The sequence below is a fragment of the Apiospora marii genome (assembly GCF_038362585.1).
Source record: "Apiospora marii strain CBS 49790 chromosome Unknown utg000013l_segment0_segment0, whole genome shotgun sequence".
Lineage (NCBI taxonomy): Eukaryota > Fungi > Ascomycota > Sordariomycetes > Amphisphaeriales > Apiosporaceae > Apiospora > Apiospora marii.
In genome coordinates this window covers 1-20134 of record NW_027117384.1, presented here as the reverse complement: position 1 = coordinate 20134, position 20134 = coordinate 1, and the positions used below count along the sequence as shown (strand labels likewise).

General features: G+C 53.7%; 6 protein-coding genes across 6 annotated transcripts; 5 read left to right on the top strand and 1 right to left on the bottom strand.

The window, feature by feature from the left end:
- Positions 1-1134: 1134 nt before the first annotated feature.
- Positions 1135-2723, top strand: PG985_015168 (Cell division control protein; the record flags this gene model as incomplete). The annotated part of the gene is made up of 3 exons (XM_066834934.1): positions 1135-2394; positions 2453-2490; positions 2600-2723. 3 exons carry the CDS (start codon positions 1135-1137, stop codon positions 2721-2723), a joined length of 1422 nt encoding a protein of 473 aa, XP_066676137.1.
- Positions 2724-3533: 810 nt separating this feature from the next.
- On the top strand, positions 3534-4369 carry PG985_015167 (uncharacterized protein; the record flags this gene model as incomplete). Its single annotated transcript, XM_066834933.1, has 3 exons — positions 3534-3725; positions 3796-3870; positions 3935-4369. 3 exons carry the CDS (start codon positions 3534-3536, stop codon positions 4367-4369), a joined length of 702 nt encoding a protein of 233 aa, XP_066676136.1.
- A 169-nt stretch (positions 4370-4538) lies between these two features.
- On the bottom strand, positions 4539-6112 carry PG985_015166 (uncharacterized protein; the record flags this gene model as incomplete). Its single annotated transcript, XM_066834932.1, has 2 exons — positions 4539-5873; positions 5933-6112. 2 exons carry the CDS (start codon positions 6110-6112, stop codon positions 4539-4541), a joined length of 1515 nt encoding a protein of 504 aa, XP_066676135.1.
- A 1292-nt stretch (positions 6113-7404) lies between these two features.
- Positions 7405-8244, top strand: PG985_015165 (uncharacterized protein; the record flags this gene model as incomplete). The annotated part of the gene is made up of 2 exons (XM_066834931.1): positions 7405-8136; positions 8197-8244. 2 exons carry the CDS (start codon positions 7405-7407, stop codon positions 8242-8244), a joined length of 780 nt encoding a protein of 259 aa, XP_066676134.1.
- A 6618-nt stretch (positions 8245-14862) lies between these two features.
- Positions 14863-16710, top strand: PG985_015164 (uncharacterized protein; the record flags this gene model as incomplete). Its single annotated transcript, XM_066834930.1, has 4 exons — positions 14863-15209; positions 15252-15465; positions 15667-15927; positions 15976-16710. The coding sequence occupies 4 exons, from the start codon at positions 14863-14865 to the stop codon at positions 16708-16710; spliced, it is 1557 nt and encodes a 518-aa protein (XP_066676133.1).
- A 1738-nt stretch (positions 16711-18448) lies between these two features.
- PG985_015163 (uncharacterized protein) lies at positions 18449-19006 on the top strand (the record flags this gene model as incomplete). Its single annotated transcript, XM_066834929.1, has 1 exon — positions 18449-19006. The coding sequence occupies one exon, from the start codon at positions 18449-18451 to the stop codon at positions 19004-19006; it is 558 nt and encodes a 185-aa protein (XP_066676132.1).
- Between the last annotated feature and the right edge of the window lie 1128 nt (positions 19007-20134).

Sequence of the window (20134 nt, the reverse complement as noted above, 5' to 3'; positions counted from 1 at the left end):
AGCCTGCTCCTGGGTATGGATGCGACCTCGAGCAAGTACTGTACATACACACCTGCTGAGGCGATGGTGGTAGAAGGCATCCGGCAGACTGGGCACGCTGGCTGGGCAGACGGAGAGACGGCTGTGCTGCTGCGTGCGGTTGCTGTTGGCTGTCCTTGACTCTCTTGACAGTAAGATGCCCTCGCCCAAAAATCTCTACCCGCTCCACTCGCCTGCCAGTAGCCCCGGAGCTAGATGAGTAAGGCGATCTCTAAAACAGATCTGTACCCAAGCTGCCAGGCACGGCCGCCAGAGCCGTGAAAGAAATGCACTGGGCCATCTCGATTGCATTGCGGGCATATTTCATATTTGCCGGAGCCATCGTCCTTTACATATCTAGTTTTGTCGCTGCCTGTCCGTTGCTACTGTACGTTGGCCAGGAACAGAGGCTTCTGATTCGACAGACGCCTGGTGGTGGTCAATAAGATATGTACATTATGTACATACGGATACCTCTGACCTGCCCAACCCGGAATGAACCCTCTACATACTGTACCACGAGGCATGAACCAGAAGGAGGTGCCTGCGGGGCGCGCGGGCGCAGGCGCTTTCCCCTGACAAACCATCTTTGTCTTTCCATTGATTGATTGACGGGGACAACGGACAAAACTACCTACATACAGAATCATGATTGACCGTTTTTTTTTTTTTTCTTATATCGCCAAACTCGTCGGGGAGCGGGCAAGTCGAGCTGGCCATGAGATGAAAGTTGCAGAAGTTGAGGTGAGCCAACACGAGAAAGCGCGTCTTTTTGAAGCCAGGTAATTTTAAAGAGAGGCAGGCAGAGAAGGCAGGCAAGAGAGCTGTTTAAGGCCCGTCCGTGTAAACACAACAAACTCCTAGCCGGCCAACCAGGTTGCTAGCTTCCAGCCTCCCACTTTCAAACAATACCATACGCTTTGCTTTGCTTTGCTCTGCTCTGCTTTGCGCCGAGAAAGTGACACGACACCGTAGATCAATTGAGGGCAACCAGCGACGACATGTCTTGAAATGACCAATGCCATCGTCCCCCACATTGGAATTGGAACAGGAACAGCATCACTATAAGCTGCGCCCCCCAAAGCCCGTCCCCCGCCTCGACTGCTCCCCTCCACGATGCCGAGCCCAACTCGCGATTCCTCCTCCTTCCCGACCCTGGCGCCGCATCTCGTCACTGAGATCAGCGCCCCACCATCGCCGCGCACCCATCGTGCTCTGCGCAAGCTGCAGTCGGCGCACAACCTCGGCGCCGCCGCGCGCACCACGGCGCAACCCTCCCTCATCTCCCAGCAGCGCCTGCTTCACCAGGAGCGCAATGCCTCCCCCACGCGCAGGCAACCCTCCACCCGATCTCCCCAGAGGAACCGCGCCAACAGCGATGCCGCCTCGCCCGGAAACCTCCAACCCGCCATGTCGCTCAATCGAAAGCGCTCCGCCCTGAGCAGGACCTCGGCCGCCGCCGATAACATGTCGCTCGAGCGCCTGATACGCGAGGGTCCCCCGGATGGCGACGTCAAGGGCGCCCTGGAGAGCACGCGACTGAAGGTGCTAGACCAGGGCATCAAGGCCGATACCGACGGCATGGTAAGAGACTACAATGGATTCGATTACTTTTATGCTAATCATCATGTCGCCAAACCACAGTCCTCGGTCCGCATATACGTCTGGCTCATACTGCTGGATGCCCCGGTCATGGGCACGGATGAGTATCTGTCGCTCATCCACCGCGGCGCCTCGCCTGCCTACTCCAAGATCCGCAACGACACCTTCCGAACCTTGACTACCGATCCCCTCTTCCGCCGGCGCGTCAGCGAGGCGAGCCTGATCCGGCTGCTCAATGCCATTGCCTGGAAGATGCACGACTCGCGCGAGGTGCGTCGGCCGGCCAGCAGCCGCCAATCGCTGCCGGCCACCGACAGCCGCCCCGGGAGCCGCCCCGGGAGCCGCCCCGGCAGTTCCCGTACCGACATCTCCATGACGTCGGCCTCTTCGCCGCTCGCCGGCGGTCGCATCAGCCGGTCCCGCGCCCTGACCCTGACCGACAGCTCCGAGACCAGCGTGGCCGAGTACTCATCGGGCACCTACGTGCAGGGCATGAACGTGCTGGCCGCGCCGTTTCTGTACGCCGCCCGCAGCGAGGCCGAGGCCTTTGTGGCCTTCGACCGCCTGCTCACCAAGGAGTGCCCCGCTTACATCCGCGGCGCCATGGTCGGCGTGCACAAGGGCCTCGCCCTCGTCGACAAGGTTCTCGCCATCGTCGACGCCCGCTTGCACATCTACCTCGTCTCCAAGGGCCTGTCGGCCGAGATCTACGCGTTCCCCCTCGGTCCTCACGCTGTGTGCCTGCACGCCGCCGCTGCCAGAGGTGCTGCGACTGTGGGATTTCCTGTTCGCCTACGGGCCGCACCTCAACATTCTGTGCATCGTTGCCCAGCTCATCATGATGCGGAACGATCTGCTTGGTTCTAACAAGTAAGTGAATAATTACGGCGGGTTGCTGGTTGCTATCGCACACGGTGACTCGCCGCCCATCGGAAACACCGTAAAACACGGGGCCGAGCTAATACGTGGCCCATAACAGCCCCAACAAGCTTCTACGGTCATTCCCGTCCTTGCACGCGGACCAGATCAAACGGACCGCCTTGGCCATCGTCAAAATGATACCCGACGACATCTACGCCGAGATCGTGACCCACGCTCTATGAAGAGAGTCTACAAGTGCAAAGCTTGTGAGGCCTATGACTTGATGACGAAAAACAAAAAACAGAGACGAGAGCTCCGAGAAGGGGGACTCCAGCACACACACACACACACGATTACGAGGCAGGGGTACGTGGGCAATCAACGGAGGCAGTCAGTCTATAGTGTACAATATTGTGTTTTGCATTGCCGCCGGTTCACGTTCAAGGGGTGGATTTGCCACCCTAGGGAGGGGGGGTTAAAGGAAGGGAAGGGGATACGATGACACTAATGAATGACATGACGAGGCTTATGTATGTACCATGATTGATTAATGAAAAAGGGGGTGGGTAGGCTGGAACAACTGGGTACATATTAGATTCTCGGGCCATGTGTCTGTCTCCCTTATGAGTATTATACATGTATGGGTAGTCCTCAGCGCGGGCTTGTATCGGAAAACAAGGGATTCGAACACTATTGTTTTGAAGTGAAACATCTCCCCCCCCCTCCAGGGACTGCATGTTCAAACATTGTGATATGACAGTACCATCGTGTCGAATTCCATTTGCCTGCTCCTCTCGTAGAAGAAATACGGCTGCACGGTGACACGTTTGGAGTATATATCATCATCGGTTGTCATTGTAATGTATGTTGTATATCACCATCTACCTCTATCAAGTTTGTTCTCTCTATGCTATTCTGTTGATCTATAACATCGCCTCCAAACCCGCGAACTTTTCTATCGTCAAGAAAACAACAACAAGACTAGGCTCTAAAATTCTTCGACCAAACAAGCAAAAATTTCCGTACCGAGTACCAATTCCCCTACAGCCACAATGCGTCTCTCGGCTATGTTCGTTGTGCAGTCCATCAGCGGCCTGGTGGCTGCCATGGAAAAATACGCGCCGCTGCCCAACGTCACTCTCCATCAAAGACAGGCGACGGGCTGCGAAGGGACGTACGGCGCGGGCGCACAGTTCTGCGGTGGAGCAAGCAGCAGATTCTGCTTCAAGCCCAATCTTGGCCAGGTCCGCCCCCGTCATTGGAACAGGCGACGACGCTCTTGTGGGAGACACCCATAACTGACATAGGCTGTAGACTTGCTGCCCCGACAACGGCTACTGCGACAAGGGCTTTTATTGTGCCCCAGTGGCCAAATATTGCTGCGCCGAGGTGAGATGAGTTTTCCAGTATCCGGGGGAGCACTGAGTTGCTAACGTAGCGATCCTGTACACAGGGCGAAGATCTGGTGACGTGTGCTCGCAACGCTGGCTTCGTACTTCCGGCTTCCTTGGCATGCTCGACGGCGGGGTATGCCAGCGCCGGCCTAACCACCGGGGTCACAGCGGTGACTCCGTCCTTGCCGCCGAGTCCTACCGATATCCCTCCCAACTTTGGCGTCGTGACCACGGCGGACGTGGCTAGCGTGCAGACAGTAGACGAACAGTCGGTGACGGCTCCTGAACCAAATGGGGGCGACGGGTTCACAGCGCCCACCACCATATTCGCCGGCACCAGTAACTTTGATGTACCAAGTGCCACCACGATCTCGAACGCCACCACCACTCCGTATATACAGGTATCCGCTGCAGGAAGACATGCAATGGCCAGGTTTGGAACCTCGGCTCTAGTGTGGATTTCTGTGGCGCTCGGGGTTCGAGTCGTGGCCTAAAGATATCCGCGGAGTCCGTGAAAACGCACCTTGCGATGCCACAATGTAAAACGATTGGATAATAGCAAAATAATGGATCTTTTAACCTGGACCCCATAATGCCCGAGCTTCGAGCAGCTCTCAACCAATTGGTATATATTTGTAATTTTCCGAATTCTGATTGCTCTTCTCAGTAAGCTGGGCATCCTTCTTGGGCCCGTTGAAAGGCACCCGCGAAGAAGTCTTGCATCGCGACGTAGTGGTAGAGAATGCCACCGAGTACGGCAACGTGCCATAGGTTGTGGGCATTTCCAAAGTAATCGAAAGCTCCGGGGCACCAGCGTTCTGGAACCTTGCTTGCGTAGATGCAAGCACCGAGAACGTATACGCTAAGGGACTTGACCAAGTTGGAGCCGGTATAGAACTCCCAAGCCCACTCGGGACCTCGGGTGAGGATGATTTGGAATACTGGGAGGAAACCAGTCGCACCAAGTCCAACGAAAAACCCGACGCGCAACCACGCCATGTCGGATCGGTTGAAGAAGGGGTGCCATGGCATGACAACACCCAGAATCCCAAGGGCGCCAGTAGCCACAATGTACGTCCAGCGACTGATCGGTTCACAGTAAAAGGCCGTATACTCCGTCGTCATGATCGAGGCCGCGATCAACAGGGCGATGCCTGTATAATCAACGCATGCGAATCGTTCGAGCAGTGTTTGGTCGGCCACGCAGTTCATCGTATGCCATATTGTACTGCAAACGAGGCACTTGCAAGCCGCAAAGAAGAAGATGGCCGCGATGAAGACGTCGGTATTGGAGCTGAGAGAGAAGTTGGGCGATGTTGGGTAGAAGTAGAAGGCGATGGCGAGGACCAAGACGAGGCCCAACGCGTGGGTCCAGATGTTGACGCTCTCGTTGGAAAAGTTGAACATGGAGCGAACACAGCCCAGCTTGGTTTCGCTGAAGCGATATCCCTTGAGGATGTGGGGGTTGACTCTCCAAGGAACGGGTAGTTCTTCGTATTTCAGAAGGCCGTGCCTTGCGCGGGCAACGGCGTGCTGCACATGCTCTTCCACGGACTCGGCGGCACGCTTTGCTCTTTCGATGCCTTCGTCTACCACGCCTCGCGCACGCTCGAGCCCCTCGTCGACAACGCGGCGACCCTCGTCCATCAGACTGCCCGCGGCCCCAGCAGCGTTGGCCAGTCCCTTGTCTCGGAACTTCAGCGCTCGTGTTTCGTAGTCGGTGAGCATGGCGTCCATTAGTTCGATGCCGACTTTGGCCTTCTCATTGACAGACTCGGCCGCTACCAGGGCTCCATGGTACCTGGCATCTAACGTTTCGACCATGACTTGCAGCCTCTTCCGTCCTGCGCCGATCACCTCTTCCGAGACCTGTGAACATCTTGCGCGTACTGTCTGTAAAGTCGCATATGCTCTTGATATGCTTCCGTCAAATGTGCCCTCTCCAAAACTTTCCAGATACTCCAGGCGTCTTTCCAGCTCCGACAGGAATAAGTCGACCTGGCGGCAGTCAGCACCTAAGCATTCCACAAGTTATACCACAACGCGGATCCACAAACCTTTAGTAGCAACCCCTCTTCGCCGTCCATGATGTGGTTGACTATCGATTTGCGCCTGGGAATAAAGAACGAGTGTCGTCTGCGTTGACGGGGCGCAATGTCGCCGGAGGGAAGGGCGGAAGATGTAGCCTCGGCTGGGTCCTCAGAAGCGCCTAAAGCGAAGGTCGATGTGCAGGCCATGGCTATGGCGGTGGGGGGAAATGTGAGATGCAGATCGAGAAGCACGGGAGATGGGGTGCAGCGGTCTATCTTATGTGTGTACCGAAGGGCCAAGGCGGGTTAACCGTCACTGCCACGGGCGGACAAGCCCAATACAGAGCGAGTATGCGGAGTTTGTATACGTCAATTCGTTGTGCCGTAGTGCCGATGGATTGGCGCCGGGGAATTTGTGCCGGTGGTGGTTGGTTGGTGACGTCTCGTGTGTGCAACGGGCCTTGGTGCTGCTTGCCAGAGGACCAATAAGACGAACGGGACAGGCGGGTGCTGGTCTTGTTCTGGCGTTGCGGGAGGATGTCAGGAGGAAAGAAAAGGAAAAGCCAAAAGCAACCACGGGGTCCAGTCGCCCTGATTCACATGCATAAGTAAGGCAAGGCAAATAATAACAAATCCAAGCACCACCTGCTGGGCATGAGAGGGCCAATTGGTTGGCGGGGGCAAACTATCTCAGTCTCTCAGTGTTTCGTAGTGGGGTCTCGGAGCTGTCGGATTCAAGCAGAGATTGGTGGTTCAAACTCAACAATTTCAATGCGGTGGGTGAGATGTCCTTTTTGCGGCAGCAACACCGAGTCTACAGGCACCTGCAGCAGTGGAAAAATAGTCCAGACAGCAGGCGCATGTGTACATGCTGATTTCTACATCACGGATATAGACCTATATGTAGATATATGAACGTCGGTCGGGATATCGGAGAAGCCTCAAGTGCAAGCCTCATTCCAAGCCAGAAGGATGGAAGCCAAATGCAAATGTCGACTCTTCAATTTGATTGATGTTCGAAATTGTCTAGTTCCTGGTACGGTTAGCGCTTAATGTGGAGACCCACTGTCCTTTGACCCCAACTGCGCTTTTGGGTAGTACCCCGGTCTATCAATACCTAAAAGACAGCACCAATCAGCAAACAGCCCCGCTCTCCACAGGCAAAAGTAAAGCTTAGTAACCAGCCGAATCACTCATGAGTGTCCGACGTTCAGTTGATGCTGGGAGCTGCATCGACACTCTACATCGGCGTTTTGGTTCATCTTAGCCGAAGGAAACACTTGCCGCTTCTCAATTTCGACTGCAACGCGACTTCCATGGTTCCCATCTGGAGAATAATCTTGTCGGTGCCCACGTCGAACATCTCCTGAATCCAACCACGGCAAACCGCCTTCACCGACGCCTCTTCCTCCGGGGGACAGCTTCTTACCAATTTCCTTCTACACGAACAGAGTACCGCCTTGCAACATCACACACGCACACACGCGCACTCAGGCGCAATGCCGACCGCCGATATGGTGACAGACCACAATCTGGTGTCGGTCCTTGACACGTCGCGTGACGCGCGCCAGCAAGCCCTCGCCCTCGTTGATCAAATCTCAGCGATTGGACCGCTTGAGAGTGCCTCTGCCGCAGACCAAGCCGAAGTCTCAAAGCAGCAGAAGCTGCTAATCACCAGTCTCGCCCGGCTTCGGGGCTTGCACCGCTCCGCACAATTCAAAGGCCGGCACGTTAAGCAAGAGACGGCCGGTGCGCGTCAGGAAGTCGATCGTCTGCATCTCTCGCTACAAAATCTATATTACGAACAACGGCATCTGCAAGGGGAAATCGCGGCTTGCGAGTCGTATGAGTCAGTAGTCACCAAAGCTTCTACACTTATCCACCATTCGTCCACTGCGACGTCAAGCGACAATCCACCGCCGGGCAAAGTTGCCTATACCCTTGACGCTACTCAGCTTGCGCATGAGCTAATCCAGTTGCAAAACAGCCACACTTACCAGCAGCTCCCCCTAATACCCGTCGAAGAGTTTCTTGCGGCTAAGCCGGAGCATGCGAACGACGACGAAAATGCTTTGATGATTGCTCGGATCGAGCACGAACGCATCGAGCGCGAGACCCTAGAGCAAAAACGCATGGAGCTCCTGAAACGGAAGCAGAAGCTCATCGCCGACAATAAAAAGCGAAAAGATGACCTTGCTAACCTGGATAAGGAGCTCGAGAAATTCATTGACGTGCGTACCCTCACGATGGCCACTGGCTTTACTGTGTATTTGTGCTTACGGATTGTACAGGCGGCAAAACCCATACAGAAGCTCTTTGAAAAAAATATTTCATCATGAGTCTTCAGTTCTCACGACAAACCGTACAAAGGAAAGTCATTGCCTTACATTTGGCGAGCCGGATTCCAGGAAGACCATCGACGACTCTCCGGCTAAGCATCCTTGTATAACGATAAAATGCAGTGCTGTTATACGCACCAAAACCCATGGTTGCAACGATAGTCGGCACTGTAGCCATGCTCGGTAGAACGCGAAATTGGTCACTCGGTAGCAGAGCGTGCTCTTGGCCCGGGTTTCGGGTGAAACTCATTGTTTGGTGCGACCATGGCCTATTTGAACACAGGAACAATCCACTTCCACAAGCAGGCACACCTGGCCCGTGTTTGTATTGCGAGTATGCCTTGCTCCCTGTTGGGAAGAGGGGCGGAATTCATGCCGGAAGGGTTTATGGGGTTTGTCTGGTGCAAGCTCGACGATGGTTTGACGGTGGATTATGGGGATGGATGCCGGTCTTTCGGTATCTATCCGTCACGCATCAAGCCATTTCTGGTAGGAGAGGAAGAGCTCCGGATCACTTGGCATACAGCCAAGAACCGAGAATCTCCGGAGCTACATTCAATGATGTTCGTACTCGACTCAGCCCTCGCTAGGTTCTTGAAAGGTCGGTGTGCACCAAGTGAGGGAGCGACGAGATATCGGCAGCTGGTGGTATCTGATAGTGCTTAGACGAGAGAATGGAAATGCCGGACGGTCACCAGGCTAGCAGCCACTCATTGGTGTTTTGAGGGGATCTTGGATCCGTCCAGCGCACAAGATGGAGTTGGCATATTTGCAATGACACACATGCCCATCACATGGATACCTGATTCGAGGTGGTGATGGGACGCTCTGATCAGTTGAATATGTATGTATGTCCTGCCCAGCAACCAAGTGCAAGATACGGTAAGTCCTGCTGATCCGACTCGAATAAGTCGAGCGGTGTCGAATGATTCGACCACGTGCTAAATACTGCCTCTGGATTTAGCGAGTCTTGAGGGAGAATCGTCATCGTACCTAACTCTGAAAAGGGATAGGAGCGTGTGGAGAGTCTTGGATCTAGTGCCCAGACATACAGCATGCTCCCAACCACGGCTAGTAGTACATATGACAATGTATGTAGGTATGTACGGTAATGTACAGACGCAACCGGCTGGTGGCTTTTGTCCTCATGCCATGTTCATGGCTAGGGAGATTTATTCATTCATTCCAGACGACACATGCCTCTTGGAGGGGATAGCTAGACGTACTGTACTGGCCGAATCGGGCAAGCCGTTAGATCAAGACTTACAAGCAGTGGCCCGGGTGCCGACCCGCCCCGACGCTCTGAATACGACCCCAGGTGCCTTAGGCTGGTCATGCCAATCCGCCTCGCGCGCGCGCCGGGACGCATTGTCGGGAGGTAATGTCGAGCTGCCATCGGAATCTGCCTTAGCCACGATCTAGTCTTCTGATCTAGTCCCAGCGTCGACGGACGACGGACGAGAGGCCAGTCAGCCAGTCGAGCTAGAAACCTTGCGGGTAATGAAGGGTTGTCAGCGTGTTACCGAAAACAACAAGCTCTCATGTTTTCCCTCTCTACCGTTTGATTAGCCCCATCCAATTTGCAACCGAGGGAATTTTTGGGCGAATCAGATCCGCGGGTTAAGCACGATGGCGGATCGAATTTGGGGAGATGAAATTAGCTAGCACATCTCGTGGGTCGTGGGCATGCTGCAAACTGGGGTAAATGAAGGAGTGGAATGTTTTCCTTATTTCATTTATGATTTAGATAATAACAACATATTTTTTTTGTTCACGTCTGCCCGATTGCAGGATTCGCACAATCTTAGGACAAACTCGATGTTTTCCTCGGTCTCGGGCTCGGTTCTCCCTTGCTTATGAGGTAATGTAGCTAGTGCGCGCAAGGGAATCTGTCCTTATCCCCATAGTTCCCAGTGTCAGTCCCCTTTCCGTTCAATTCTTGTGGCTGGGTAACGTTGGCTGCCTCTTTTTTTTTTTCTTGTCCCTCTCCTCCTGGCAGTGTGACATGAATCAAACTAAACCCGCAGCATCTCTGACACACTGAGACCATTGGATATAGCGCAACGCAACGCAACATGCAGATCCCAAATCCCCAACATGAGTAGTGTCACTAAATCTAGGCAGACGAGTTATTCTTGGAGGAGGACGGAGTTTCTAGGAGTTCTTTTGCAGGCAGCCGTTTAGCAGAAGTGGGCACCTGGATCTTTTTTTTTTTTTTTGACCCCTCTCTCTCTCTCCATCATTATTCTTACTGGAATCCTTCTGCAGCATGCAGGGCGGATGCGATGCCATTACTGGTTGGTCTCGCGGCGTTCGTTGCCTTAGTATGTAGCGAAGTACGTCGAAGGAATCCCACAATACAAACCCCTAAAAATACCACACTCCACAGGTTTGGGCACTGCTCGCAGCGAGGCTCCTTTGACGTCTCCATAGCTATGCATTGTATATTGTATAGTGCCCAGTGTAATTGGAAAGGAGAAACGGCATAGCAAATATTCTGCCACCCCTTTGTTGATGATGCAGCTGTCCGATTGAAATCGGCCATTACGCGTGGACAGCAACGAAGTGCGGGACCTCGCAGTCGCAGATGGCCACAATGCAGGTGTGAGGTGCTGTGTGCCCCAGGACGTGTTGATCAAAGCACTGCCAAGCCGAATGCTTTTGTCGCAAAGCGATACCGACCCTCTGGCGAACCAAAAAGCGAAGCCCAATGATAGCCGCCAGCGAGCGGCGGTGGGATGGTGGACGGATGAGAACCCCAGGTGGCTAAGTCACCGCAAAGCCACTCCAAGAAGCTTGGCCGCTTGGCCTACGTCGGTCAGCCAGAGTTGCATGCATGTGTGATGTCGAAGTGCAGTAGTGAGATCCCACAACCCAATCCCATTGAATTCGAAAGGAGCAAGCAGTGGCACTGGGCATGGGATCCGTACCCACAGGGTCCTGAGTGGGCATGGCGGGCATGGCGGGCTCGCGGTGGGTGTGTGATACATGCACATAGTGCCAGCTTGGCATGTCGACATACTGTATCAACTGTCCACTATTCGACACGGTGAACCAAGACAGATAGCCATCGGCTATAGCAAACATTTGGATCGCCAAGCAGAACTACTACTATCGCGACGACTATATCGTTATTAGTCATGCTAGTTCCCACTAGACGACGCAAATCCATGGGAGCTATAGAATACCGAGATGGGCGCGCACTTGATAGTGCTCTAATAGTAATGCCGTGAGTGGAACATCCATGTGAAAGGAGTACATGGCGTACATGCATAACAAGGCTTCGAGGCCAAGCACTTGAGCGACCGTCGCGGCATGGAAACGCAGGCGAAGGCTGAATGAGATAAAGAGGACGACATGCTTGCAGGATATAATGATACCCTTTCCTCACTACTGAAATCGTGATGGACAATTTGAGAATAGGGCATACAGTAATGTAATGTAGGGACCCCCACTTGGCCCAAACGGCCCTTACTAAATACTATTAATGTCCGCTTGCATTGCATGCAGTTTGAAGGTAATGTGTTAATGTACATTAGATTGTGGGCTGGCCTAGAATTGGGCAATGAAACAGGCGGGCCAACGCGCACATGCACTCGTTCTCGCTGCATTGTCGCAGCCCTCCTTCATTACACCTTACAAGAAACGAGAGAGGGAACACAGGAGGAGCAACGAACAGACATCATCATCCAGCAGTAGCATCACATCACCCGATGGTCCGCAGCCGACACTGCTCAGCCTGCCAGCCTACATGGATACGGCTACCGGAGGGATTCTGGCGTTGTAACAATGACGGCAGTACGGATACACCTTCTGACAACGCCTGACAGGGCCAGTACGCAGCACCGGCATGGCAAGATTAGTAGACGGCCGGGCGCCGAGGAAGACGAGACAACTGTCAGAGCATGTCGACCGCGCACAACCTCGGCGTGGTGCCAGCATCTGGGGTGGTTGTCTCTGCTGATCATGGTTGATCTTGAACCTCGCAACATCTGTAAGTGGTGCTGAGGAGTGCGCCCCCCTCCCCTTACCTGTTCGCTTCAAAATAGAAGTCGCTTGCATATATGGCTTGGTGGTGGGTGGCTCATCCCTCCCTACACGCGAGCTTGCGCTTGCTAGGGGCACAGCCAAGTGCCAAGGATACTTGTCTGCCCGGCACCCTAAATTGGCCTGTCTGCCTTACGGCTCTCGTCAGCAAAAGGACAGGCTATCGTGACTGTTCCCTCTGGTTGATGACACTTGCTCTGGATTGCCACACTACGCGTACGTACGCAGTTGAGGCTATACCATTGATTCGGAGTGAGAGTGACCAGTTGGTGATGAGGTATGATCCCGCTTGCGTGCCACAACCGCATCGAGGCACCCTATCAATTGCGCTGGAGACCGAAAACGTCATACCGGCGCGTCAGCACACCGTAACCGAGCTGATGGCAAGCCAGTCAGCCAACAAAGGCGCGGAATCTGTAACCGCGGGGGTGAGGGGGGGCCATGTATGAAGTTGGGGCTGGTATCATATTGTCAGTTCACTCACAGGAGGCTGCAGCAACTCAGCAGCAGCAGCAACAGCAACAGCAACAGCAACAGCAGTTTTTCTTTAGTTGTCAGGAACCAAGCTTTGGTCGCCCAGTCTGAACTCCGTGATTGGCTGTCGCAGCAAGGGGGCGGAGGGCTCGTTCATTTCATTCCATCCATCTGCAGTCGCCAAACGACCCGACCGCGGATCCCGAAAACGACAAGAAACCTTATTACTGGGGAATTTCGCTTGCGGTGGCATGATGATACTTGTGCATGCTTCTGCTTTTGCTTCTGCTTTTGCTTCTGCTGCAAACACTTTCATTGTTCTTCATACGGCACGAAGCGGCCTTGGCCCCAAAAGATTGGATAAGTCAGTCTGTAGCAGGTAGGCTAAGGTTGTTTTAGGGGACGTCAATCACTGCCAGAAAACAAAACAGACGGGGCTCGGCCGCCCCCCATGTTCCAAATCACCTTAAGCACGCCCAAGTATGAATGCTGGCATAAACATACCTGATTGCTGTGTCCAGGCTGGTGCAAACAATACAGTGCGTGCATACTGTACAGTGTCATTTATTTAGCGTTTTAGTGAGATAGACCCCCCCTACCACCAACAGGCGGCTGTGGCACGCTAGAGAAATAAGCCAACACCTCTCCTCAACATCCCAGTTCGCTCAATGCTAATGCCAGCAGCAACAGCAGAATAGCAGCAAGCAGAAGCAGCGAAAGAGAGACCATATCACCCTGCCCATACCTGCCGCATGGCTATGGCAACCGTAGCAAAGTTTAAAAAAAAAAAAAAAAGAAGAAGAAGAAGAAGAAGAAGAAGAGTCCACCTCATCCTCCAAGTAAGTCCATGAATCAATCGTCTCAAGGGTGTCCCCTTTTCATCGTTTCCGTACGGCTTCGACTACAACTACAGCTAAACAACAACTAAAACTACCACCATACCCGACCGCCCTCCCCGACCGACAGAACAACAGCTAACCTCGGAGCGCGTGAGCAGGAAAAAAGAAGAAGAAAAACAGGGACCCCGTCTCCAGCTTATCCTTCATTCCCGTAATAATTATCCCCTTTTGGGCACCCCGTTCTGTCGTCTACATATTCAAATTTCCCTGTGCCCCCCCTGCTACGTTCCTAGCTGTGGAACCAGTAAGAACATCGATTGCAAGCAGAGTTACTCTCCACGACGGTACCTGCCAGTCAGCCCCCCCAATTTTAATTATTGCCTGCCTGCCTGCCTACCTACCTACCTACCTACCTACCGCGTGCGTGCTACTTGGCCCAATACCGCGCGCGACAGAGGGAGTGCAATTGAAGAATTAACTTCGACGCGCGTGTCAACCTGGAACTTGCAGGTGTTTCTCCAGAAAGGGAAGATATAGCGACGAAAACGAGAGGCGAGGTTGGAGCCGAGAACGCACGACTCAGACTCCAATTCCATCCATCATCAGTTTCCTATCCATCTCCAGCGGCCCGACAGACAAGACAGAAAAAGACGCCCGCGCCGCTTTGAAAAGCCTGCATAGTGCAGCCAGAGTGCAGAGTGCAGAGTGCAGAGAAGGACCGCAACCAACGAACACCGCCCGCTCCAGCCCAGACAAAAAATAGCCTGCACAAATATCCCCATCCCCTAAGAAACTAGCCTGGCGAGCCTGGGTCCTGCGCCCCGATTTCCTGCGTACTAAGAGCGAGTACATGCCTCCCCTCTAGCCGCACTGGGATTGATCTGGATCTTGAACTGGGCCGCACCCTCGAGCAGTCGGTTTGTACCTACGAAACGGCGAATTACCACCCCTACCTCACATACAACCCACACCTTGTTTCCTCCCCGTCCCTATCATTTCCCGTACCAACTGCTCGATTTACTGCGCTCTCTCCCCTCCACATTCCATTTCTTTTCTCTCTCTCTATCTCCCGCTACTGCCTGTACTGTCTGTACTAGACCGTAGGTAATCAACACGCCGGCTTCCTCCTTCTGTGTGGTCTCTTCCGCTCCTTTTACCATTCCCTTGACCATCACCACAGCTTGTCGCGCGTCGAGCCTACTACCTCGCAAACCCCTTCTGCCGGACACGCACAACGCCAACACCACATCTTGCCGCCATGACTATCTTCGGCTGGTGCACGCGGCGTGCAGGAGGGCTGGCTATGCTGGCTACCATCTCCCTGAGCTACTGGGTCATCACACGAGAAGCCGCGACGCCGGGTTTGGGCTACATCAAGTACTGGCAGTCGAGCTCGCTGGGCATCGCTGGCTCTTCTGTAGCCTCTGCTGACGCGGCCGCTGGTACCACGGGAGCCGGATTATGGACCGCCGTTTTCGCCTACTACTGCCTCTTCATCCACGTACTCGTCACCTGTTTCCCGATTCGCTCCTGCTGGTCCATCTTCGATCTCACCCGGAGCTTGAAGAAAATGGCGCGCAGCAAGGCTCTTCGGGACATCAAGATGTCCCACCATTGACGACGAGGCTCCTCTACATCGCTCTCTAGCTCCGAGACGTTGACCTCTTCCCGAGATGGATCCGCATTCTCCTCGACACTAGCAGCGAAGCTGGCGATTTCGAACTCGATATGTATACTGATGGCGATGTTACCGACACCGACAACGTCATCCACGCCATTGTTATCCCCAACTACAAGAGGAAGTCGATATTTTACGGGAAACATTGGAAGTTCTTGCATCTCATCCCCAAGCACGATATACGTATGATGTAAGTTTACCTCCCAGCTGGTTCACGCAGCGCTGCACCTTCCTCCACCATTAGCGACGACGACGACGACCGATAATACACGCTACTGTCTGCGACATACGCCGCAGAGGTGGGGGATAATCAATTGGAGTTGCTCTGGTCGCACAGGTGGCCGCATGAACGCAATTGGGCAATTGCTAATAAATCTGTGATAGGTCTACCTCGGCATGGAACAGCGCGAGCACAACGTCGAGCTCAAGGCCATGAACCTGATTCAAGAATTCGCCAAGAAGTTCCGCTCCATCCATTTCACGCTGCATCCTTCTGATATCCCCGGCGAGTCTCCTGGAAAGGGCAGCAACATGGCATGGGCTGCACGCAAACTCAGTGAAAAGTACCCCCTGGCTATGCGAAAGGATGTCATAGTGACAGGAATTGATGGTAAGACGACCCCCACGATGAGGAAAAACCACCCTGTTATCTCGAGGACGAACGACTAATATGGTTTGATAATTAGCCGACAGCCATTTGGCCCTCGAACTATTTTGCTCTGCTACCACAGGCCTCACTTCTCGCACCCGAAAATCGCCACCACAACCTTATATGCTGCTCCTATCATTTTCGACCGTAACGCGCACAACATCCCCGCCGTCGTCCGTGTTGGCGACATCCCTCTGGGCTGGTGCCGGTATGTCTGGCTTGTACAGCGGTTCAACGATTGCTCCTCTTCTACATCTGTCTACTCCGTCCCGCTTCAGCTGGTCGATCGTGTTGGTGGTTGGGACAGCGATGCTAAGGCTATCGGCGAGGATCTGCACATGTACCTCAAGTGTTTCTTTGCGCTGAATGGCAACCTGACCGTCCGAACTGTGCTCAGCCCGATGAGCCAAACTAATGTCAAGGGCGACGGGGGCGAGGGTGTTGGCGGAGTCTACAACGACGTGAAGGCACGATACAAGCAGGCCCCGCGCCACATGTGGGGTGCACTCGACTCCGGCTATGCCATCCGCAAATTCGCCGAGGTGTGGCAGGAGAGGAAGCACACTTCCAGAGCTTTCCGCCCGCTTCACATGACCATGAACGACCCCTCTGATGATTATATCCCCCAAATCGATGGCTTGAGCCCGGAACAGACCGTCGAGAGCGGCATCTTCTCCGATGTTACCACGGATACCCTGAAGGACCCCAACTGGAGCGCTATGCTGTACCTTCCGGCCCACCCCGCATGTTCGAAGCCCATTTCCTGCCCGTGCAGATGACCATTCTGGTCATTAGCATCCACTCTGTACACCTGGGTCACGGAAGGAAACTCCGACCCTCACGGACTTGTCTGGATCTTCGATATCTGCAATGTGCTGCGATACCCTTGGTTTCATGGAAGTCGCCTTAAATCTCTTCCTGTACGAAAGGTTCCATAAGGCCAACGTCACCAACCGTGAACGCGAGATGAACGAGGCCGGCATCGCCAAGGGCATGTGCTTCTCGCATTCGCAAAGTCAGCCGGATTTTTCGTTGACTATTTAATGGTTCCGCTGGTTGCGCCGTTATACGGCGCCACTTCCCGCGCCCAAGCACAAATCTGCCACTTTTGGACACAAGACCTGGTTTACACCCGTGAGCAGGAAGGTGACGAGGCAAAGAGCCAAGTCGTTATCAGCCTCGGCCATGGTATAGCGGGGTTGTTCGATCGTGTTTTTGGGTTTGGGTGTATTTCTTTGTTTAGGTCCAATTCAGGCAGAGCACTGTGATCATGACCTTTTTGTTTTTTTTTCCTTCTTTTCTTTAATCGATTCGCTGCACACCATTTGAAGACCGATCCCGGCGACGTTTAACTCGACCTTTATCGACAACGGCTCCGAGAAGAGTGTAAATAGAGGACATGATGTTGATATGCATGGCATGGCATCGGCATTGGCATTTCTAGTACTGGGGGGTAACTTATATGGGCCCTACGGAGTTCTTGAGCAATTTGCAGGAAAAACGATGATTTCACATCGATCCTGCCGGCATTCGTTTTATACAGCACGAAGGAAGCGAGGCGCCACTGGCGAAACAATCGCACGGATCCATGAGCAACGAGCACGACCAGCTCGACGTAGTCATGCGTGTCCACACGGGGCAAGGGGCTACCCCAAGCAGACTCGAAGAGGTTGTGACGCGCTCGAATGGGCAAACACGTCATCGTCTTCGAACTAGCCCTATAATATCTAGTACTTGTATAAGAGCAGGAATGCGACGGACAACACTGTTGGCGGCAGCATCGGGATGGATCCATCGAGTGTAATGGAGAGTCTCCCGACAAGTAGCGGAACTGAGGGTTGATCAAGCAAGACCCGGCTGTACAAAGATAAAGAATATCTTGTATCGTTCAGAACTCGATCTTAGGCAGCCTTCTGTGTACATATGCTAAGCTCGTCTCGAGTCGAGATTGATAAGACATGAACAAACCACAATACGATGATACATATTCAGTATTCCAAAAGTGTGTGTGTCTCTCTCTGTGTGTGTGTGTGTGTGTGTGTGTGTGAAAACCAGATGGATGAAAAAAGATCAAAGTGAAAATTGTAACCAATAGAAGACTTTTCTGACCAGATACAGCAAGGACTGATAATTCCTTCGAAGCGAACTTGGGACGGTGTTCGCAGGGATCCTGACGTTTGCAGCGAGTAGAAGTGAAGGGTGGCATAGCCCAACTCCGAGACTTCACGGAGTTACTATCCGAGCAGCCAATACATCTAACACCATTCCTAGATCCCCACCCCGAGTCACGCTCAAGGCCGAACCACCGGTGATATGAAGCGCACCGTAAAGCTTCGATGCCAGTCTCGAGATATATATAAAACCAGTCTCGTCAACCTGGGAGTCTGATGTGGGCAAACACATTGCATCGCATCAACACTGTTAGTAATACCTACCAAAAGTTACCTCACGTCCTTTATGTCTTCTAAAGTTTCGGCCTTCCCCTACATTCGCTCTTGGGAGCATATACAACCGATCATGGGCAAGAAGAATGCTGTCCGCATTGGAGTCTTTATACCCACCGAATGCCAACTCCTAGATGCGGCATGCGTCGATATCTTCCGGCACCATTTCACGCGAATACATGTCGCTGGTCGCGATTCTGTACCCCAGGCTGTGATTGACCTCGCGCCGTCGATGAATACTCGGTACATCTCCGGGGGGCCTGCCCGTATCACAGCGTCCACGGCCTCCTCGGAAAATGGGGCCGACACCGCCAGCAGCAGAGTGATACCCCTCACGTCGGGCATGAATATCCTGCAGACGCACCACTACGCCGAAGCGGCCGTGGCGCCCGGGCAGCTCGACATCGTGCGTGTGCCGGGGCCGGACCCCAGGACATCGGCTTTCGAGGCCGGCGCCATCGCCACTGGCTACGGCGACCAGGGCGAGGGCCGAGACGACGGATATCCTGTCCGTCTGCACGGGCATCTTCGTTCGCGGCGAGGCGGGCCTACTCAGGGGCAGGACAGCGTGCGGGCCGCCGCGGGCTGCAGGACAAGATTCGCGACAGGTTCGGGCCCGACGTCGTCTTGAAGGGTACGGAGCTTCGATGGGTTCAGGACGGCCGGTTTTGGTGTGGGTGGTGATAGGGCGCGTCTATTCCCCTTTTCATGCTTCCGGTCGAAAGGTTGTTCCACCGCACAAAGCCCAAATCGAAACACAAATAAAAGGTAGACCAGCTCCAGCCAGCATCAGTGGGAAAGCTTTCGGGGTTGACTCTCGGTAACAGGGCCCCGGGTTGGTGGCTTATATGTGTTCAATGTTGGTGGCGGGCTTACAGGCTAGTGCCCGAGCTTTCCGGAATATTAGATGTTGAGGATCTTTTCCCTTGCTTCTCATTTGTCCACGAGGGCACATTTGGGGCCAAAATCTGCGAGCCTTTCCCTCCTTCTTCGCATTCCTTCGATGAACCAACGGGGGGATAAACCCTCTTTCAGATAGCTTGCTGACGACCCGGCCGTTTTTTCTTGCGCGATGCAGGTGGCGTGACCAATGGGAACGACTTAGTAGCGGCTTACGCCCGGCAATCCAAGGCACTTTCCCAGACCGGTCGTCGAGGTGGTCGCCATGACAGATATTGGCGACTTGAGGCGCAGACATTGAAGTCAGGCGAATTTGCTCCGGCACGTGGGACGGAACATCTCGTGCGGTCTTCCTGGGCTTCCGGCGTCGAAAGTGATGTTGAGGAGGAGAGAGAGCGAGATAGAGAAAGAGAGTGTGATTTGGGGCAACCGGAAACAAGTTGGGCATGCAAAATGCGCGGCAAGCTTTGTTGGGGCCACGGCCGGAGCAGCAATGATGGGGCAGGTTTCTCATGTATCCAATGCCATGATGATGGCTCGTTCATGTACCTGCTTGCCGGTAACCATGACGAATAGATTCATGATTGAAGATGCGGTGGGTCGTCGTGGCGCGACCGCACATAGCCAGACAGCCAACTCCTCACCTCGACAGACTTATACAAAAGAAAGCAGCGACCTGATGGTGTAAACCAAAGAAAAAAGAAAAAAAGAGAAAAACGAAAAGAAAAGAAAAAAAAGAAAAAAAAAAGAAATTGTTTGAACCCGTTCCGGTTTTTGAAACAATAACTTCGCAGGAAAGTATGACAGCTGCGTACCCTGTTGATTCCCTCGCCCGGCCCTCAGCTTATAACTGCCGGGC